The 21,569-nt window shown below is 41.9% G+C and overlaps 1 protein-coding gene across 1 annotated transcript in view; it reads right to left on the minus strand.

Annotated features, from left to right (window-relative positions):
• MAP4 (microtubule associated protein 4) overlaps window positions 1–21,569 on the minus strand; it is a 108,265-nt gene that overhangs the window by 33,443 nt on the left and 53,253 nt on the right. Inside the window, 4 exon segments of the mRNA XM_036867881.1 lie at window positions 12,970–13,092; window positions 13,798–14,829; window positions 15,392–15,526; window positions 18,315–18,428. Of these exon segments, the coding sequence (XP_036723776.1) occupies window positions 12,970–13,092; window positions 13,798–14,829; window positions 15,392–15,526; window positions 18,315–18,428 (1,404 nt within the window).

A 21,569-nucleotide genomic window follows, 5' to 3' on the forward strand; every position in this document is an offset into this window, starting at 1 on the left:
TTATTTCTCTCCCAATGAGGTGACTGCTACCTGGATGACAAACAATGAGAAAAATCTAGTACAGAATAATTAGTAAAACCTGAGGATGACCCTGTCAGTGCCCTAGTCCAATTCAGAATTACAAACACAATCTCACTCAGGAATGCACATTCACCCACGGGAGAGAGCTGCATCAAGGAACTCAAACGCCCCCCCCAGTCACTGTGATATTTTATCAAGTTGGCGGATGAGGAACTTACATGAAGTCTTAGAAAGTTGAGCGTGCCCAGGTAAAAAGAAATGTACTTAAGAACCCGAAGACTTAAATTCTAGACTCAGTTGCCACTAGAATTCCTTGCCTCTGGGTTCTGCTTCTACTCATTCAGAACTCACAGAAATGTCACCTCCTCTGTAAAGTCTCCTAGACCCCCAACTCCCAAACTGAATCCTTAATGTTTACACAGAACTATACTTGTTCTACTTCTTCTTAGGATTTGGAAACTACACCATAATCTTTTCTGTATGTGCCTTTCCTGGAAGCTTCTAGAAGGCAGGAATAAGACCTGTCCACCTCTGCTATGCAGATGCCCAGCACAGTGCTCGAAACAGTGCTTAAGTAGGCTCTCAAAAAAGTTCTGCTCAAGTCGGATTCCTTTCACGGACTTCTATCATTTGACCTGATCTCTCCCATCGTTAAACTCATGTAGACAGGTGCCGATTTGGAATGTCCTTTGCGCTGAAGGTTTTTAAGTTCCATTCTGTCTGAGTCTGAGGAAAGTGCATGGACTCCCATGTGTCTGGTCAGAAGGCGACCTCTCTTTTATCAGACTGTATAACAACTTGTCAAGCTTCCAAGGGCTCTGGCACAGCTTGCAGGTCTCTGATCTCAGCAGATGCACTGGCAGATGTTTCTGTTTTTGCCTTGTGCCTTGAGCTAGTACTCAACCTGTTCAGGGCCTTGGTTTTGATACGCTCCACAACTGGTTTCTCTGCATTCTTTCAGTTACCGAGGCAACAAAGCTACTTTCCAGATTGACCAAATGTTCCCTGTTACTGTGTCCAGGAAACAATTTCTAATAGATTATCATTACAATGAAAGTCGATAAGTCTACTGATTACAATGATGGATGACACTCTACTAATAAAAGCTGAAGACTATGAAGCTGCAATCTAGTTTCTTACCTGGAAGAAAATGATGTTTGTTTATATACAAATATACATGTATGCAAAAACATTTCAAAACCATATTCTACTAAATCTTAGAAAAATTTCTTAGTACATGTTTAACTCAAGAAAATCGTGATTCTTCCTGATTAACTTTCAAAAGTTGGGAGGCAGACAGAATGAAAAAACTGAAGCTAGTAATCTGATTTATGTGACCCTTGATAAAGGTAATTCATTTACCAGGACTCACAAAATGGAGGCCGCCCCAGTGGCTTGGCCCACAAATCTAAGTCAGCCTGCACTTTACTGTCAAGGAAAGCACCTCACTGTCAAGGAAACCTAAAACACACCAAACAATCCTACGACTCAGCTTCAGCTAGCTCACCTTACCCCAGAAAATTGGACCTGTTAGCCTTATAAGGAAACCCCAGGCCTTCTAGCCAGTCATGCCCTATTTCCCCCAGTTGCCGCTTATAACGCTCTATAAAACTCGCTCTTGCCCAGAATCCCTCGGTAAGAGCGGTCCACTGTTCTCTGCTGTACTCCCCTAATCCATGGATTGTTCTCCCTTAAGTAAAGGACATCACACTCATTACTAAATTGCATTATTTTTGTCATTTAACAGGCAAAAGCATTAAAATGCTTACAGATGAAAAGTCCCCCAAGAAGTACAACTTGGAAATTCCAGGCCTTTTGAGTACTGAGCCTAGCATAGCCTCCCTGAAAAAGATAAGAGATTCATGCAAGGAAACTAGGTAAAAGCCTAACTCCCTCCACCAATTACCTCCAGTGTAAAGTTTAAGATCCTCTGCTCATGGAGGTACACACGACTCTCAGGACCCTTGAAGAGCTTACCTTCTTTTCTCCCCAGTCTTGTCTCAGAATGTTTCTCCCTGCTCCCCACATGATGTATATACCAGTCACACCCAAATGTTTGCTAGTCCTCAAATATTCCATGCACTTGCACTTCACTATGCCTCTATGCAGTCTATCCCCTAGAATGCCTTACCCTGCTTATCAGCTCTTCAAACTTCCAGACCCACCAAATGTCACCTCCTCCAGTAAGCTTTCTTTTGCTCTCCTAAGAGGACTTAGTTACTTTCTGCTCTGTATTCCCATGGCATATAGCTCATCCTTCTATTATAGAACTTCTCTCACTAGAGTAAAATTATCTGTTTATGTGTTTATCTCCCCACTCTGGAATCCTTGAGGAGTAAAAGCTGTGGCTTCTTGATCTACCCTTAGAATGTGGGAATAATGTTACCTGGTGTTTGCTGAATGAATGAATGAATGAACTAAATACTAAAAAATCCAAATCATGTTGAGTGTTCACTATCTGCAGAGCAATAGAAAATGTTTATAATTACATCGTTGCTGAACAGTTTAAAAACTAGCAATTTCAATCTGCTCACAGCTGAGATGACCTACTCAATGTCACAGGTAAAAATAAGCACAGAAGTCCCCTCTACTGTCCACTTCATCTTTTTTTTTTTTTTTTTTGTCCACTTCATCTTTTAGAGTAAAAATTTCTGCAACACCAAAAGTAAGAAGCAAGTTGCTTTTGCTTTTCATTTGCTTTCTTAATCTTCCAATGCTGTCAGCCAGAGGGTAAAAGTGAGGGAGTGTCAGGGGAAGAAATTCCTTTTAAAGTAGAACAACCAATATTTGCTGGACTTGTTTCACAGAACATTTAGATGCTCTGGCCCAAATAAGGTGAACAGTAGCACAGAACTGTTTGAGGGTTAAGAGTTTAAGAGAGTGCTGAGTGTATAGTAAGTTTCAATAAACAATGACTGTTTTTAGTTATTGAACATATAGAATCTCCCAATAAATTTCATTAATATACAGCTAGTAAGAAGAAAACAAGCCAGAGAATGAGAGGGTAAGTGGGAAGAAAGCAATTAGGAAACTTCACAAATGGCACTACATTTAAGATGTGGCGCAGTGGTTAAGAATCCGCCTGCCAATGCAGGGGACACGGGTTCAAGCCCTGGTCCGGGAAGATCCCACATGCCACGGAGCAACTAAGCCCAATCACCATAACTACGGAGCCTGCGCTCTAGAGCCCGCGCACCTAGAGCCCGAGCTCCGCAACAAGAGAAGCCACCACGATGAGAAGCCCGCGCACCCCAACGAAGAGTAGCCCCTGCTCGCCGCAACTAGAAAAAAGCCTGCGCGCAGCAACAAAGGCCCAACGCAGCCAAAAATAAATAAATAAATTTTCAAAAAAAGGATATTACCAAATGGGCACTTCTCCAGTTGTAAGACTGTAGTGAGCTCTAAGATTACAAATGAATTTTTCATCTGCTGAGCATATTTTATTTATGTACAAGGGCCTTGAAACTGCTAGCATTTGAGGTTTATAAATTACTCCAAGTTTCACACCAAAAGAATTTCCCACCATAAACTGATATCCCCAGCTGTTGGAAGACTGTTGATGGGCTCAAGAAAACTGAAGAAAAAGAAATGAAGCCAGATAAAAGGGAGAAATGGCTCTCACTACGGCAAAGGGAAGGGCTTATCTATGGAGACCCATGATAACTGTCCCTCTCACAGAACAACATGCCAAGTGCACTGCCACTCACAGCTCTCCTTGGCTTCCTTCCAGGGGAGCGACTACTGTGGAGCCATCGCATATACCAGAGTCCAGTAAGGATCGCCCTTTCAACCTTGCTCTTCCCTGCACAAAACACACGGTCCCAAAAGAAGTCCTTTTCGGACTAGTTGAGCTCAGATTTCCTGAAGTATCTCAATGTTCCCTAGTTAGAACAATAGCATAATATGTGAAGAAACCTTCTGCTAAAGCTTCCCTAAACTTTAGACATGAAAAAAATAACAGGAGAGGAATCATTAAACTGGAAGAGACTTTAGCAGTATATTCACTTTCCCTTCTTCCAAAAAAGATAAGCGTAGCAAAAGGTAACTCATTTATAATTTAAAAACTGTCATCAGACATCATATACAGTAAAGCTCTATGCTGGGTGGTAGGGAGAACACAGGAATAAATCAAACACAGTCTCTGCCTAGAGAATAAAATGCCAGACAGACTTAAAAGACCTAGATTCTAATCCTAAATTAGCCTCTGATTAGTTTATGTCCTCATGACGTGTCTCCATTTTCCAACTAGAAAAGTGCTTAGTTATAGAACTTGGATATTAAAATTTTTAAAATATAATTATTAATCATCGACCTTCATCTTTTTCTTTTTAAGAACCTAAAACTTCTGGAAGGTTCCTCTGAAGCAAGAATGAGGAAAGCATGGGCCTTAGAGTCAGAAAGACTTGGGTTTAAATTCTATTTCTGCCACTTCACTATCAGTGTGACCTTAACATGGAGAGCCTCCATTTCCTCACGTGTAAAATGGAGAGAATCCTTCAAAGTACTGTTGTGTGTGTGTGTGTGTGTGTGTGTGTGTACACGACTATCCACCTACCTATCTACAGACAACTAGACACTGAGTATTCACTCAATAGGTGGCAGATGCTATTATTTTTATGGACACCACTAATAATATCTTTACTGTCCAAACACTGAAAACCATGGGTAACACCATCCGACCACAGGAGAGTTAACATGAATGATTCGAAGTGAGGAACAAAAATAAAATTTACCAAGGCCAGGTCTATTACCAGTCATGCATGAAACATCAGAGCCCATACGAATCCATAAGGGGTCACCCTGCCTAGTTCCCTATCACAAATCCAGGCACTCAGTCCCCTGCCTCAGAGCCCAGGCTTGCCTAAAGCTCTGCATCTGCACATTCGCCTGCCTTCTGAACATCTCTGAATAAGCATTATTAGAAACATACAAGATCTTGGGAATTCCCTGGCGGTCCAGTGGTTAGGACTCCGCATTTTCACTGCCGAGGGCGGGGGTTCAATCCCTAGTCAGGGAACTAAGATCCCACAAGCCGTGAGGCCAAAGAAAAGAGAAGAAACATACAAGATCTGCACAAAGAAAACACCAGCGAGGGACTAAGACATGTAAACCTGAACATGTGATGTTACTGAATATGGCATGTATTACATATTGGACAGAAAAACTCAACATACGCAACAACTCTCCCTAGGGTAATCTATACATTTAACGTGATTTCAAGAACAAGACTGACTGGATTTTCCCCCCGCAAACCTATGAGCCAATTGTCAAGTTTATATGAAATAATAAACAAGCAAGAATAGTCAGGAAAACTCTGAAAAATAGGGTGACATGTGGGGCGAAACCTATTAGATATTAAAATATATTATTAAGCCATACTGTGTTACTTAGAGCATGACAAAGATGGCATTTCAGAGGGAGACAGAATATACAAATATTATGAGACAACCAAGTAATCATATCTCACATTTCATAAACAAAGTACACACACACACACAAAAACAAATAAGCAAATTCTAGACTGATCAAAGATTAAAAAAGTGAAAAATTTAAAATATTTTTATAAACTCAGAGCAAGGATGGCTTTTATAAACTGGATAATAAAGGAAGTCATTTAAGAAGTAAAACACAAAATACATTTATACCAAGTAATAATTTTTTACCTATTAGATCAGCACACCTTAACAAAAAAGAAAAACCACACTAGTAGGAGAAAGTACAGGGGAACAGGTACTGGTCTACGCTCAGGGTGGGAGTATAGTTCTGATGCATCTCTGTGCCCCTATGAGGAACAATTTGGCAACACCTATCAAAAAGATAAACATATATTCTTCAAACCAGAGGTTCTAATCCAGAGCCCCTTTTTATTATACAGATGTATTTGTATAAGTATGTACGTACGTAAGTATGACATTCTGTATATACAAGATTAGTTTATGCACCTTGTTTCTAATAGAGAAAAAAAGGAAAACACCTGAACATCCATCAATAAAGAAGTGGTAAAATACATTAGGGTATCTCCATACAATGAAATACTATACAGCTATTTAAAAAGACTGAGGCCCCTTTCTTTGTACTGATTTGTAAAGAGCTCTAAAATAATTAGGTTTACAAATCAAGGTACACACCAGTATGTATGATATGTCTCACTTTTATAAAATCAGGAAATATATATATCATTGATTCTTTATGCGTAAATTGTCTGGAAGGACGTGTAAGACATTGTTAACACTGGTTGCTTGTGGAGAGGGAAACCTGGATGGGGGTTAACAGAGGGAGGCAGACTTACATTTGACTGCATATCTTGTTCTACCATGTGAATGTATTAACCTATTCAAAAATTAATTTTTGAAAATTTTAATTTTACCTACCAAAATAAAAAAAGTATAGATTGTCCTTAGGAAAAGGGTGTGATAGAATTTAGAGAAGATATTTTCTAATATCTTAGAAATGATATGTCTAAGATACATTACTCCCTCCTCAGCCACTCTACAAGGCTACTCCTAACACATGTCGCTGAGGGTGGCCTGGCCAAGGTAGGAGCCCAAAAGTTCTACAGCACCTGGATTGCTTCCTCAAGAATCAGAATAAATCCTCTTCCTACATTTTTCAGTAATACTGAGCTAAAAGAGATGCCTAAGTTTCAGAAAACTTACATGTTATACTTTAATTACCACTGAAACCAAAGGACTGGTCTAGAACCTAAAACTAATGAACTGGAGAGAGGGCTGGGAATCTTAATGAAAGCTGGAAAGCACTTTACATACAACATCATTTTCTGCCTTGGCAACAGGGTAGCTAATGGAAGATAAAAACGGAAAAGATCAGAATGTCTTATGCAAATAATAGCTTCTAGCATTCTCTACTCACATGACACACGTTCCTTACTGGGTACATATTCATGCATAGCACAAGCTTTACCCAAAACAAGTCCATACCATGCAGAACACCATCTCATGATGAAGCCTCTCCAAAAGCCTAACTGGCTACACCAAGGCCAACCAGTGTTTTTTCATTTCTGGAGTTAGTAGCTGCATCATGCAAGCTGGGAAACAGTGATTAAGAAATAGCATCATTTGTAGGCTGTGAACACCTCAAAGGGCATGATTAGATGTATACTTTTCAGGGGAAAAGAAAAACTTAACATTTCTAAATCTTAAAGGAATCATCATCTTCTCAGTCTCCTCTCAATTACTTCACTGATTAGAGGCAAAAAGGGCAAAATTATGAGGAATCCTATATGGGCAAGTTTTACAGACGTGCCCATGGATATGGACTATGTTTCATGGGCACAGGCTATGCCCAAACTCTAACCCCTGTGAAACTGTGGGCCAATGGCTGCAAGCAACAAACTGGTAAAAGATAGAGCTGCACCACTGAAAGATCGTTTCCCACTTCTAGAAACACAAATAAAGTCTGTGCCTAACAATCTGGGTGGAGGCTACCATAAGGGATCCATTTTCATTCAGTCCAAAAGCAATTTGGATATTTAGTCCCACCAGCACAAGTTACATACGTATACTGGAAAAAAAAAAAAATCCCACACACACAGCTGGACATGAAATGTTTTCTTTCCTCTTGTGAATCCTTATACAAAATAATGATATGATTAAAATTTGGCTGTAAATTTTACACATAGGAGGCACACTTTTTTTTTTTTTTTTTTAAATTTAAGAATATCGTGGATGGTGATAGGCTTTCTGCTAAACAATTTATTGTTTGAAATTCAACTTCCCCTGAAAGTCAAGGTTCAGTGCTGGCTAAAAAGGCATGCAACCAAGTCACCAGCCTCCCAAGCTGGACACAAGGCGTGCCTTCGCTGCAGAAAACACATAATTAGCAGTTACAGGTCTTCATGCCAACAAACCAATGGTTAACAAGAATGATTAGAGTCTGGATGGAACCAAAGCACAAGCTCTTTGCCTTTCTGATGCTGACCAAAAGCCACAAGCACACACATTTCCCCACGGCAGGTTCATACCACTGGACTTGAGTTGCTTGGATCGCTCTCGTTCCTGGACTGTAGATTTTGGTAAAAGTGGAGTGAGTCCTCGGGACTTGGTGGGTCTCATGTAGCCTTTCATGGGTTCTGCCGCTCTGCTTTTATCTTCCTTCTTCCCTTGTCCCAGTGCCTTTGGTTCAGATTTTTCTGTCATTTTCTCAGGTGCCTCCAAGATCTTGTCTTTGGGTTCTGGGAGCTGAAGAGCCTTGGAAGCCATCACTACTAACTCATCTACCACCCTTGAAGGAGTCACTTCAAGTTTGCCATCTAAGACACCTGACTGGAGTTCTGGTGGTGCCAAGGAAACACATGCCATTGCTCTGATTTCAGAATCCAGACTGATTTCTTCCAATTTATCCTTTTCACTTTCTGGAGGCAAAAGAGTCGTATCTACCTCCTTATTCAAACTATCTGGGCCCTGGGAATCTCTATTTTCAGCACGTTGGTCCTCACAGAAACTGGGCTTTTGTGCTTTGTCTCCCATTAGGTCAAGAATTGGAACTGGAGCAGAACCTTCCTCAGACTCTTTCTGTTTGTTTACTGGACATGTTGGAAAATTACTGCTATCTGCACATGCTTCTAGGACTCTGACCTCACCTGCCAGGCTTTGGTCTTCTATGAGCACGCCAGAAAGAAGGTGCCCCCCTGCTGGCTCTGTGGTTTTCTCTACTGAGTGCTTTGATGCACCACTGGGCACTGACTCAGATTCTCCTATCACATGCCCTTCATCTATCCCTGCTTCGTTTTTCATGGGACCAGCAAGCTCACCTTTATTCTGAAGACAGCTACCTCCATGGTTGTTAACTGTTTCTATGGCTGCTGTCAGAGTTGGGGCAACTCCTCCTGTGCTCGTAGAGGGCATTACAGCACAGGGAGCCTTGGGTCTTTCTTCATCTGGGACTCCATCTTTGCTGCAATTATCTACCTCTAATAATTTGGAAATCTGGGCTGGAGCTGTCCCTTGCCCGCTTTCTGCCAAGGTGTCTGGAAATGAATCACTTTCCTTTACTACTTGAGAAGTAGAAGGGGGCAGTTTTTCACAGGCTGCTGATTCCTGAGCCTCTAGGGGGGCTGTCTTATTCATCAACCCTGGTGGTGTTCTAGGGCAGGTAAATGTAATATTTCTATTTTCATCCACATAGCCCATTCCTTCAATTCTGTGGTCCCCTATGGTTTCCATGGGAACATGTATTTTTGTTGCATCTATCTTATTCTCCAGAATGTGCTTCTCAGGGAAACTATTTTTAATCTTTTTGCTTTTTCCATCATTACTCCTTTTATTTGGTTTGTCAGCAACTGCAGTATGCCCCTTGGCCACATCTGTCTTATTCTCCTCAGACGGTACTGAAGGAACAAATCCTGCCCCCTGGATTTGGTCTTGGCAGCTCACATCTGTCACCTTGGTAGCTGGTTCAGTAACACCAAAATCCTTGCCTGCGTTTGTTTTGATCCTGCCAAGAGCCTCAAGCTTAGAAGAATTAACCTCAACATTTCTACCCTTTTGGCCAACTCCTTCCATTGTGGGTGTATCTGATATACGTGAGAACAAAGGGTCACGATTTACGGGGAAAGTAAGTTCTAATTCTCTGTTTTGATGGGGAGTGCTACCAATATCCCCACCCTTCCCTAGAAAAGGTGGGTTGATGATTTCTTCCTTCCTCTCCATTCTAGCAGGCTGTGTGGAATAACTATTTTTAAACTTTTTGTTTTTGTCTTCACTGCCTCTTTTTGTAGGCTTTTCAGAAAACCAGGGAGCTGCCTCATGATCCATCCAAGGACATTTTTCCTCCTCACTCTGGTTGCCGACACGCATGTCTATGGCTACAGCTCCTCTTCCTGTTCCAGCACCGGAAGTCTGAATCACGCCTGACCCATTTCCCAAAGGAATCAATGCCTGCAAGCTGCCTGCCACCCTCAGGTCAGTCATCTCCTTAGGGTCCCGCATCACCACCGCCTCAGTGAGTTCAGCCACGGTCCCTGGTTGCTCTGAAGAACCCAGCCCCAGCTCCTCACTTTTATCCATTCTTTCCATTTTAGGCGCTGGCTCACTTGGCACAAGAACAGCTCTGCTGTCCTTCTGGCTGTCCGCAAGCAACAGCAGCTCAGACCTTGCTCTCACCTTCCCAGAACTTGCTCTCATCTTCCCAGAACTTCCCTTTCCCTTCCTGATTCTGCCATCACCTGCCATTCTCTTAAATGGTTCATTCCCTAGTCCAGGAACCTGAGCTAACACCGTGTCCTGCGGCTGCTCAGAAGCAAAGATGCTGTTCTCCTGTCTTTCCTTGGGAATACTTTCCTTTTTTAGTTCTTTAACCTCTTCAGCTCCCTCAGAAAACTCTTTCTGTTTGTCATTTTGCAGTTTAGTCATTTTACTTTCATCATTCCCTTCTTTTAGACTACTTACTAATGGATTACCTGTTGTCAAAGTGGGTATGGAATTAGGCAGTTCTTTTGCTGCTTTGGGTTTTGAAACTCCACCCACAGCCTCTTGGTCCAAGACAGGAGAGCAACCCTCTTTGGGTCTGATCTCCAAAGGAATTTCTACTTTGTGTGAAAAAACTTCTGTCAGGGGTCCTTTCAGATTGAGGGAGCCTACTGTCTGACTTTTATCCACAGGAGTCTTGAGGTGGGGTGCAGGCTGTGGTCTGCACTTATCTTGCTGCAGCAATTTCTTGTCTTGGCTCTGTGGTGCTGACTTGTTACCTTTCACCTCTGCCTCTACTCTCAGTTTGGGCTGAGAATTTACTGCAGTTTTCGGGGGTTCTTCCAAAGGACACAAAGGAATGCTGAGACCCTCTGAGACAAAGTTCTCAGCTACCAGTTTGGCTGCTCTGGAGTCAATTTCACACCCCTTTTTCAAGTTTTCTCTGGATACCAGTCCACGTTCTGTGCCCACAGTGGTAGGCTGGCTGGGGGGAACACCTGACTTTTCTGGGTCAGTGGCAAAGGGATGACCTTTAGGCTCATCTGCATTGTCATCATCCCAAGGTCCCCCAGTCCGGGGCTGAGAGTATCTCTTTTGCTTTGGTTTCTTCTTTTTTTTCTTCATCATCATTGGTGTTCTTTCTATATCCCAGGACTCCCTGCCAAGATCCCTCTGGGGTTCAAGGAAGTCACCATGAATAGTTTTCCTCTGGTTCCCAGGCTCACCACAGGAAGACGAACCAGAAACCCAACCCAACTCAGACAAAGGGCAGGGGCCCAGCCCAGGATCAAGAGTCTTCCATGGAGAAGAGCCTCCCAGCAGCTCAGGAGGGACCCTGGCAAGCCTGGGTCGGGCGGGCCGGGCGGACCTGCGATCACTGGGTCTGCACGCTTTTTTGGCTTGTGTGGGAGGGGTACCTGTAATACATGAAGTTGGCCAAAATTCCAAACAGAAAACCCCTTGTTATTGTTTCTTTAAAAAAGTGTCCATTTAGTGACTCATTTAAGTAGTCTATTTTCACCAACCCACATACTGATTCATTTAGGAAAACAGTTTTTTTTCCAAAACATTTCTCACTCTTAACTGGGACTAGTAAATATTTAACAAAGATCAAAGATCATCACCTTGGGTAAAGACTTTTTTTTACAAAACGTATTTACAAAATATTCGAAACTTAATAAAAGAAATTCAAACAGAGATCTTCTAATCTGTATCATAAGCACCTACTGCCTATAAATCTCCTCTGATACTTATTTATATTTGTTATTATTTTTAATAGGTACATAATTCCCAGGATAGTAACAAGATGGTAAGCTCCTCTTTTTGGTGACATTGATTAATTGATTCACTGAAATATGTATGATTTTACAATTCTAAAAGTCTGTCACCAATATTATACTAATTACTTATCAATATTATACCAATTACTTGTGAAACAGACCAGAAGGACAGAATTATACTGCTTTTTAAAAAAAAGAAAAGATACTGAATTAGTATTTTGTCCAGAGAAAAAGTCACATTATTTCAGAACCAGAGCCACACAAATGTGCCAGATTTCAATGTTCTGTTGCTAAAGGTACTTCCCAAAAGACAGAGATATATACATAATGCCAAGTATAGGATAATGAATTAAAACAATTAGGATGAGCACCCTTGGAAAAGTTTCAGGAAGTCAATTAGTCCAACCTCCTGCCTCTAAGTCAATGAATGCAGTATGGATCCAAGATCCTGGAAAAAGACACGGTGAGAGCAGGTCTAGGACAACTCTTGTCAAGTTTGATGCAATAAATGACCTCACAGAATATTAAAATACTCAAATAGTGACTTTTGTCCTTATCTTTATCCCTCCAATATCCTCCAAATCCTACCCTTTACTTAATACCTCAGGCCAATTATTGTTTTTCCTGAAAAACTGCTAGGTTTTAGCAACCCACAGCATTTATAACATTTAACTTGGCAATTAATCAGCAGCTATTTGGTGCCATCTCTAATACTATTTAATTCAATTATTATATAAATCTTTGGTTCCAGAGTTCACGCCTGGGAACTTCTCTCACCATCCAGGCTAGAAAAGGACCAGGACCCAGGCCTAAGTATGTGTGTGCCTTAGCGTGGTGTATACACAATAAGGACTTGAGAAATCTTTAATGATATGTTGAGTCACTAAAACAACATTTTAAAAATCATACATTTATTTAGCTCCCACTTGGTGCTAGACAGTGTTCAAAGCAGTAGAGATTCCAAGTGTAGTAAATCTTGGTCCCTGCCCTCAAGTTCACGATCTCACCACAATCACAGAAAAGGAGGCAGAGAATCACTAAGTTGATAATCACGTGCACGTGCTTCTGGCTTACCATCAAAAATGTGTAAAGCTCACTGAAATCTGTTTAAGAAAGAGAGCTGACTTCGTAAACGGTCCTGCTGATCACTACCTTATAACCAGGAACAATGTCTTCCACCATCTCCCCATCTTTCCCAGTTTAAGCGGTTTCCAACAGGCCACTTTGTTTTCCTGACTTACCTGAGGTCTCTGAAGGAAGTTCAGAAGGTTGACTACTGAACAGTTTCTTTTGCTCTAGTTCCTCTGACACAGAATCCTCATCTGTTGGCAAGTTGTGCTTTTGGCCCATGGCTGTGACTGCTTCTAAAGGTAAAAAAAGTAAAAACCACACAGGTTTCAGAGAAGCACCATTTCAGCTGCTTCTACACCTTCCAGAAATTGGAAACGGACACAGTTTTTGAGGAATGAGGGACGCTCCTATCAGGGCAGAAGAGAAATGGAGTGGCAGTTGGAAGGGGGAGGGAAGGGGGAGTTGGGAGGGTTGTTTTTTTTTTTTTTAAAAGAAGGGAAAAATAACAAATGTTTTTATGGTGGTGGGAATGATCCAACGTAAAGGGGAAAAAACATGGTGAGAGGCAGGAAAAGAGAATGGCCAGGGCAATGTATGTAAGTAGACAAGAGAAGACGGGATCTAGTGCAAGACAAAGATGCTGCCCCTCATGACTAGGAGGAGGGACTGTTTGCTGATGGCAACAGGAGGGAAGGCAGAGTCTATGGATAAAGATACAAGTAGTTAGGTAGACGAGCGAGTGGAAGTTTGTGAATGTTCTCTTGCTTCAATCATCTGTAAGAAAAACAGGAAGATGAGCAGAGAACAAGGATGGAGAAGGTGTTGGCGGTTGGAGGAGGGTAAAGGTGAGAAAGAACTGTTTAGGGGAGCAGGAATGTGTATAGACTTGCAAAGTACAGTGTGACTGTCTTTATTTTACCTGGCATGACGTTTGTCCCTTACCCTTCTGGAGACTACACCCTTGTAGACAAATACTACCAGTAAGCGTAAGCCCATACCTGCTGAAATCATGAGAGGAGGTACAGCTGACTGTCCTTCATCCTGGAGAGATTCTAACTGGGAATCCTCACTTGTTTCTTCCTGTGTCCGTGCAGTTTCCATGTCATTAACAGGAACTGGTGCCACCTCTGCTTCTGAGGATGCTGCAACATCCTTGGCTGGAGCCACACTGTTGGCCAGGGTCACCTCCGTTTCTGGGGGTAGATTCACATTCTTGCCCAGGGCCATCTCTGTTTCTGGAGATGAAACCACGTCCTTGCCCAGGGCCACCTCTGTTTCTTGAGGTGGAGCCACGTCCTTGCTCAGGGCCATCTCTACTTCTGGGGGTGGAGCCATGTCCTTGACTGGGGTGACTTCTGTTTCTGGAGGTGCAGCCATGTCCTTGACTAGGGCCACCTCTGTTTCTGGGGGTAGTACCATATCCCCAGTCAGGGCCACCTCTGTTTCTGAGGACAGGGCTACCTCCTTGGCTGAGGATATTTCTGTGGATGACACAACGTCCTCATCCAGTGGCGCCTCTATTTCTGAAAGTGATGCTACACCCTTGGGTGGGGCCACCTCTCGGTCTGTAGGTGGTACCATGCCCTCAGCTGGGGCCAAATCCATTTTCACAGGTGGTGTCCTCTCTGTTTCTTTGAATAGTAGTATGTCCTTGGCTGGGGTTACCTCTGTTTCTGTGGGCAGTACCATGTCCTTGGCCAAAGACACATCTGTTTCTGCGGGCAATACATCATCCTTAACTGGGATTGCCTCTGTTTCTAGGGGTAGTACCACGTCCTTGACTAAGGCCATATCTGGTTCGATGGATGATTCCATGTCCTTGGCCAGTGCCACATCTGGTTCGGTAGGTGGTTCCGTGTCTTTAGCCAATGCCACCTCTGTTTCTGTGGCTGGCGCCATACCCTTGGCCAGGGCCATCTCTGATTCTCGAGATGGTGCCATGTTAGCAGCCTTCAGTCCCATCATCATTTCCAATGTTTTTGTTGGTGCTCTCTCTTCTGCTGATGCCATTTCTACCTCCTCAGCAGGCTCTAAGGGAAATAAATTGGACATATAGGATCCATCACTGTCTGCTCATAGCTCTTCATTCAAAACTTACTTTCTTAGGGCACGAGAGTATCTGGCTTTTGTGACCATAACATCCTAAACATAACTAAAAAGCTGTCCACTTAATGCACTTGTGCCTACTCTTCGACAGTCCTAATACTTAGAAGAACAGAATACTGGCAGAACAAAGAGTGGAGGAGGAAAGGCAAAGGAGAGAAAAAAACACAGGTCCAAAAAATCAACACAGGTACACAATTAGTGTCAGAAAGGGAACCTGTGGGACATCAAGAAAATCCCCCAGAGTTCTAAATCTGCCCTGAATTACAGAGGGATTGTCTTTGCCCATTGGCCCTTAAGTGTTGTATTTCAACTACAACTTAATTCCTCCAGCTTTGAAATCAGTAATTTAAATTTAAAAACATCTGTGACAGTTGTGAAAATTTTACCTACCTATACTGCTGCACAAGGCTCAAAAATGTCTGATGCTTTATACTGATTATTGATACTGTAACTATTAAGTGATAAACAGGGATCCTAATAACATACCTGCTGTAGGCTGCAGAGGCTGTGTAATGGCCTCAGGGGAAATGAAGGATTCTGAATGTGGAGGGTTTGGAGCTTCCACAGACCACCCATGAGGAACAAGAGCTGCAGGAGCGAATGTGTCACAGGGAAACACACCTAATATTGAAACACAAATACATTTTTCAGACTCAGTCAACACTGGGGAAAAAAGACATTTGATATTTAAAACCAGCTTTATATATTGCCATAAAGACATAGGCCAAAAGGACCAATGAGAAACAAAGCAAGAAAGTTTTAAAGTAAAAACCGTTGACATTCTCCAGGTTTTGGCTAATTGTTAGGCTGTTGCGCTGCTGATTGACACTGACTGGCCACCTTCTACAATGTTTTACAAAGATTCAAAAACACCAAAGGATAGGGAGGGTGGGAGGGAGACGCAAGAGGGAGGAGATATGGGGATATATGTATTTGTATAGCTGATTCACTTTGTTATAAAGCAGAAACTAACACACCATTGTAAAGCAATTATACTCCAATAAAGATATTTAAAAAATAAATAAATAAAAAAATACCAAAGGACGAGCTCTTGCTCCTACATTACAACCGATAGAACGTAACATACAGTAAGGGACAGTGAATCAATTTCCTCATCTGTACAGTGAGATTAACATACAACCCTTTCCAACATTAGAAGACACTTTTGTGAAAATGCTTTGTAAATTATTAAGAACTAGACAGATGTAAAAGCATTATTATTATGCTGTCCTCTGCCAGACCTAATATCACATGGGATTTAGTATCGCCTGGTCCTTGCCATCAAGATTATTACAATTTAGCTAGAGAGGCAAGATAGACATATATCAAATAAGGTAAACTGTGTAGTATGGACTAAATGCTATAAGAATTTCAAAAGAACCATGAGACCAGCACAGTCACAGAAGGCTTCAGAGGAGAAGCAAGGGCAGGAAGAGAGGAGAGAGTACTCAGTTTCAAGGATGGAGAGCTCACTGAGCAAAGAAAAGAACGAGGATGCCAACAGGACAAGAATGTTTCTGGGACTATGAGATTAGTCTGATTCAAACAGATCTTGTATACCAGAGAGGGAAAATGGGATTAGAACAAACAGTAGAAGAAAGAATCCAGAAAACCAGAGAATTTAGAGAAAAAAAAGGGGTGGGGGTTGCTGTCTTAAGGTCTTAATCATAAAAATGAGACAATGAATACAGAACAGGGAGTCAGGTGATCAGGTATATTCAGAATTAATTTTAAAGGGGAGCAGGAAGTCTGATAGGCGACTATTGAGGTGGTCTAGGTATGAAGTGATAGGGGCTTGCACTGGGGTAAAGCAGAGGGAGCACAAAGGAAGAGAAGAAAGATGCTGTAAAGAAAGAAGTCAATGCAACTAAGTGACTGCCTAGGTAGTGAGCTGAAAAAACAGGAGTCAAAGCCAAAATCAAATCAGGAGACTAGATGGATAGCATCAAAGTCAACTCATTTAACATCCTTCTTGCAAGAGATCATCAGGCCAAAGAAAAGCATAAATGAAACATATTACTACTAGCCAGGATCTTTACAAATACAAAATTATAAGCATTATTTAAAGTGGGACTTACTGATGATGGGTACTGAAGGAAACCAGAACATGTTACCCCAAAATATGCCTCTTTGACATAAAAATTTTGAGCTGAAGGCAATTAAGCAAACAGCAAATTGAGAAAAAGCTCCTCCCTTTCTGCTTAAAGGCAGGATATAAATTTTCTTTTCACTGGCAAGAGACGCTTATCAGGCCAGAGAGGGCACCAGAGGAATATGCAAACAAACCTGACTCCATTAGTTCCCTCCCATATACTTACCTTCGCGAAGTATGACTCTTGGAAGTGTAAAATTTCTTTCCTTTATCCTGTCATTTCTCTACAAATTTAATATTCTTTGTTGAGGATGCTACACAAACTGAATTTCTTTCTTTTTTTAAATAAATTTATTTATTTTGTTTTTTTATTTATGTATTTTTGACTGCGTTGGGTCTTTGTTGCTGCACGCGGACTTTCTCTAGTTGCAGCGAGCAGGGGCTACTCTTTGTTGAGGTGCGCCGGCTTCTCACTGCGAAGCATGGGCTCTAGGCACGTGGGCTTCAGTAGTTGTGGCACGTGGGCTCAGTAGTTGTGGCTCGCAGGCTCTAGAGCGCAGGGTCAGTGATTGTGGTGCAAGGGCTTAGCTGCTCCGCGGCATGAGGGATCTTCCCAGACCAGGGCTTGAACCCGTGTCCCCTGCATTGGCAGGCGGATTCTCAACCACTGTGCCACCAGGGAAGTCCCAAACTGAATTTCTAAGCTACACCTTTGAGTTACTTTCCTCCCATGTGATGTATGTTGCATGCGTTAATAAACTATTTGTTTTTTTCTTATTAACCTATCTATAGAGTCTCAACTGAACACCAAAGACGGGTAGAAGTAAAGTTTTGCCTGCCCTACAGTACCTTGGCCACATTCATGTTAAGTTATACAAAACCAGGAATGAGGAAACTACTAATTGATAACTAAGATCTGTTTAACATTTAGTTTACCATGTACCAGAAACTATGTGAAGTACTTTTACATGAATTTTATTTAATCAACACCACATCTTTAAGGTAAGAACAAGTGGTGGCCCCATTTTATAAAGAAACCAAAGTTTAGGGAGGACATAACTTGCATAAGGCCATGAGCTAATAAAAATGTGGAGACAGAACCTGGCCCTAGGATATAGGATTCAAGATCCCATGAGAGGAGGTGAGCTGACCCTGAGCAGCCCAACTGTGAATTCTCTGTGACTAATCTAGAAGGAGCCTTGTCAGAGCCAGAGCCCCTAAACATGACTTTGCCTAGCGATTCACTTCAAAGGTGATGGGTGAAAGGCCAAATTAATTGATGGAGTTAAGAAATAAATCCAGCTGGAGAAGTCATACCATAACTGTCTTTCAGGGGATCATTTTGTTCTTCAGATGCTGAAGCACTGGTTGTTCCACTGGGGAGAAAGAGCAAATCTTCCAGGCTGTCATCATGGTGCATCTTAAAGGGATCTGGAATAAAGAAGGAATTTAAAACTCATTCCCAGTGAACACAACTAGAAAGATTACCATTCCTTATTATCCTCTGATGAATACTGACTAGCTGCATGTGTGTCGTCAACAGTGAGTTAAATATGTTGAGATAATATGTGACTGAATGTGGTAGGGAATCAAATATTCACTAATTCATTTGTGACAAGTTAAAAATACATAATCTCATATTCTCTAAGATTTAATTATCTAAATCAGACAGCCAACAAATACATAAAACTAAAACTACAACTAATGCTCGAGTCTATAATATATTAGGAGGTGAGAGTACAAATATAATTAAACTTTCAATACGTATTTACAGAGCAGACATTCATTTTAGGTTATTAAAAAAGAAAACAAAACACAGAACAAGTAAAAGAGACATTTTCACCTCCTGTGGAGAGCATGAAGAAAACTGCATTTCAAAAGCTGTCTGAAAAAAAAAAAAAAAAGCTGTCTGAATGAGACAAGGTGAACTGCTGGCACCTGGAAAGAACGAACTCTAGACTCAGGAGTTGCCATGAGTAAAGGCACTGAAAACATCAGGTAAACTCTGTACCTTCTTACATGAAAAAAGAGCAAAGCCATTCAGGCCAAGCAAGAATTCTGCTCTCTAAGGAGGCCATCTCGAAATGCAACACACATCTGAATTAGCCTGAAAGCTTATAAAAACAGACTGCTGGGCCCTAAGAATCTGCATTTCTAACTAGTTTCTCAGGGAATGCTAATTCCCTTCAGGCACTTCCATTGTCAGAGGCAGCTGCACTGAAGTCCAGGCTTTAAGTGAATGTTCCTTCCTGTGGCTCTGAGGCAGCTGCCCCTCCCTCCTCTAGTAAGGGATTTCAGGCTTAGGGGAGAGCACGGCACTGCAGAATATGAACGAGCAGAAAGGAAACTGAGAAACTGCTGTGGCTGGAGGAGGCCCCAGTGCTGCTGCTTCAGAACAGCAGAGGAGCTAGAATCTAGACAGATTAGAAAGCTTCATTCTCCCCAGTCTTAACTTGGTTTGGGGTACCTGATGCTTGCTCTGCCTCTCACACTTCCGCTGAAGGAAAACAGGACACTTAAACCAGCAACGAGAATAACTGTTGTATGGTTCACACATTAGGAGGGGAAGAATGCTAAATCACATGTAAAAATCAAAGATTTCTACAAAGTTCTGTCATTTATTCATTACTATTTTACTGGGTGCGTATGATATGGCAGACCCTGTGTACTCTAAAAACCCAAAGATGTATAAGATCAGGGTTGAAAACATTTAGGAGATGGATATACCTTAGTTCAAGTCAAGGAAGGTCTTCGCTTGACAAATATTTAAGCTGAGCACTAAAGAATTGAGTGGCTGCGGGATGGAGGAAGACCTTTTCTTTCTCTACCTACATTCCCTCTCTTAGTGATCTCATCCAGTCTCACAGTTTAAAATTCCATCTATAAGATGATGACACTCGAATTTGTATCTCCAGTCACCTCGACCTCTCCCTTTATTTCCTGACTTTTGTATCAAACTGCCAACACTTAATGTATAAAATAAAGCCAAAATGTAACCTGTTTCCCAAATCACTCCTCCTACAGTCTTCCCATCTCTGATGGCATTCTATCTTTTGGGTCCAAAACCCTGGAGTCATCCTTGATTTCTCTCTTTCATACACCACATCCAAGTCGTCAGGAAATCCAGCTGACTTGACCTTCAAAATGTCCCCCAGGGGGCTTCCCTGGTGGCGCAGTGGATAAGAATCTGCCTACCAATGCAGGGGACACAGGTTCGAGCCCTGGCCCAGGAAGATCCTACATGCCGCGGAGCAACTAAGCCCATGCACCACAACTGCTGAGCCTGCGCTCTAGAGCCCGTGAGCCACAACTACTGAGCCCGCATGCCACAACTACTGAAGCCTGAGCTCCGCAACAAGAGAAGCCACCGCAACGAGAAGCCCGCACACCGCAACAAAGAGTAGCCCCCGCTTGCCGCAACTAGAGAAAGCCCGTGTGCGGCAACGAAGACCCAACACAGCCAAAAAATAAATAAATAAAATGAAAAAAAAAATGTCCCCCAGAATCTATTTCTTCCCCACCTCCACTACAGTTTCTCACAAGGCTGCAGTGAAGGCACTGCCCAGGGCTTTGATCATTTGGAGACTTGACTGGGGCTGGAGAACCTGCCTACATGATGATGGCTTACTCACATGGCTGTTAACTGGAGGCTTCTGTTCCTCCCCACGTGTGCCTCTCCACAGCAGCAGCTATCGCCAGGGTGAGTAAACCCAGTGTGACCAAGACAGAAACTGTAGTGTCTTTTGTAATCTAATCTTAGAAATGGCATACCATTATTTCTGCCATCTATTCTATTGGTCACATAGCCCAAGCATGGTACAATGTGGAAGGTGACTACACAAGGGTGTGAATACTAGGAGGTGGGGATCACTGGAGCCATCGTCCTGAATTAGTAATTAAAAACTACTCACAAAAAAACGCCCTGGCTGAGATGGCTTCCCTGATGAAATCTACCAAACATTTAAAGAAGAATGAAAATCAATTCTTCACAAACACTTTCAAAAATATTAAAGAGAGGAGGATACTTCCCAACTCATTGTATGAGACTAATATAAAACTAGACAAAGACATCTCAAGAAAAGAAAACTACTGACCAGTATCTTTTCTGAATATGGATGCAAAAATCCTCAACAAATGTTTACATATGTGCCAGCATATAAAACTCATTATATACCATGACCAAATGGGATCCATCTCAGGAATGCAACATTGGTTTAACATCCAAAAATCAATTAATGGAATACATACATAACAACAGAATTAAAAAAATAAAACCACATGATCATCAATAGATGCAGAAAAATCACTTGGCAAAATCCAACACCCTTTCACGATAAATCAAACACTCAACAAATTAGGAATAGAAGGCATTTTCCTTAATCTGATAAACGACATCAACAAAAACCGCACAGCTAAGACCATGCTTAATGGTAAAAGACTGGATGCTTTTCCCTAACTAAGACCAGGAACAAACAAGGAAGTCTGCTCTTCCACTTCTATTTAACATTGTACTGAAGGTTCTAGTCAGGACAATTAAGCAAGGAAAAGAAATAAAAGGCAGCCTGATTAGAA

This window comes from Balaenoptera musculus, chromosome 11, assembly GCF_009873245.2.
Source record: "Balaenoptera musculus isolate JJ_BM4_2016_0621 chromosome 11, mBalMus1.pri.v3, whole genome shotgun sequence".
Lineage (NCBI taxonomy): Eukaryota > Metazoa > Chordata > Mammalia > Artiodactyla > Balaenopteridae > Balaenoptera > Balaenoptera musculus.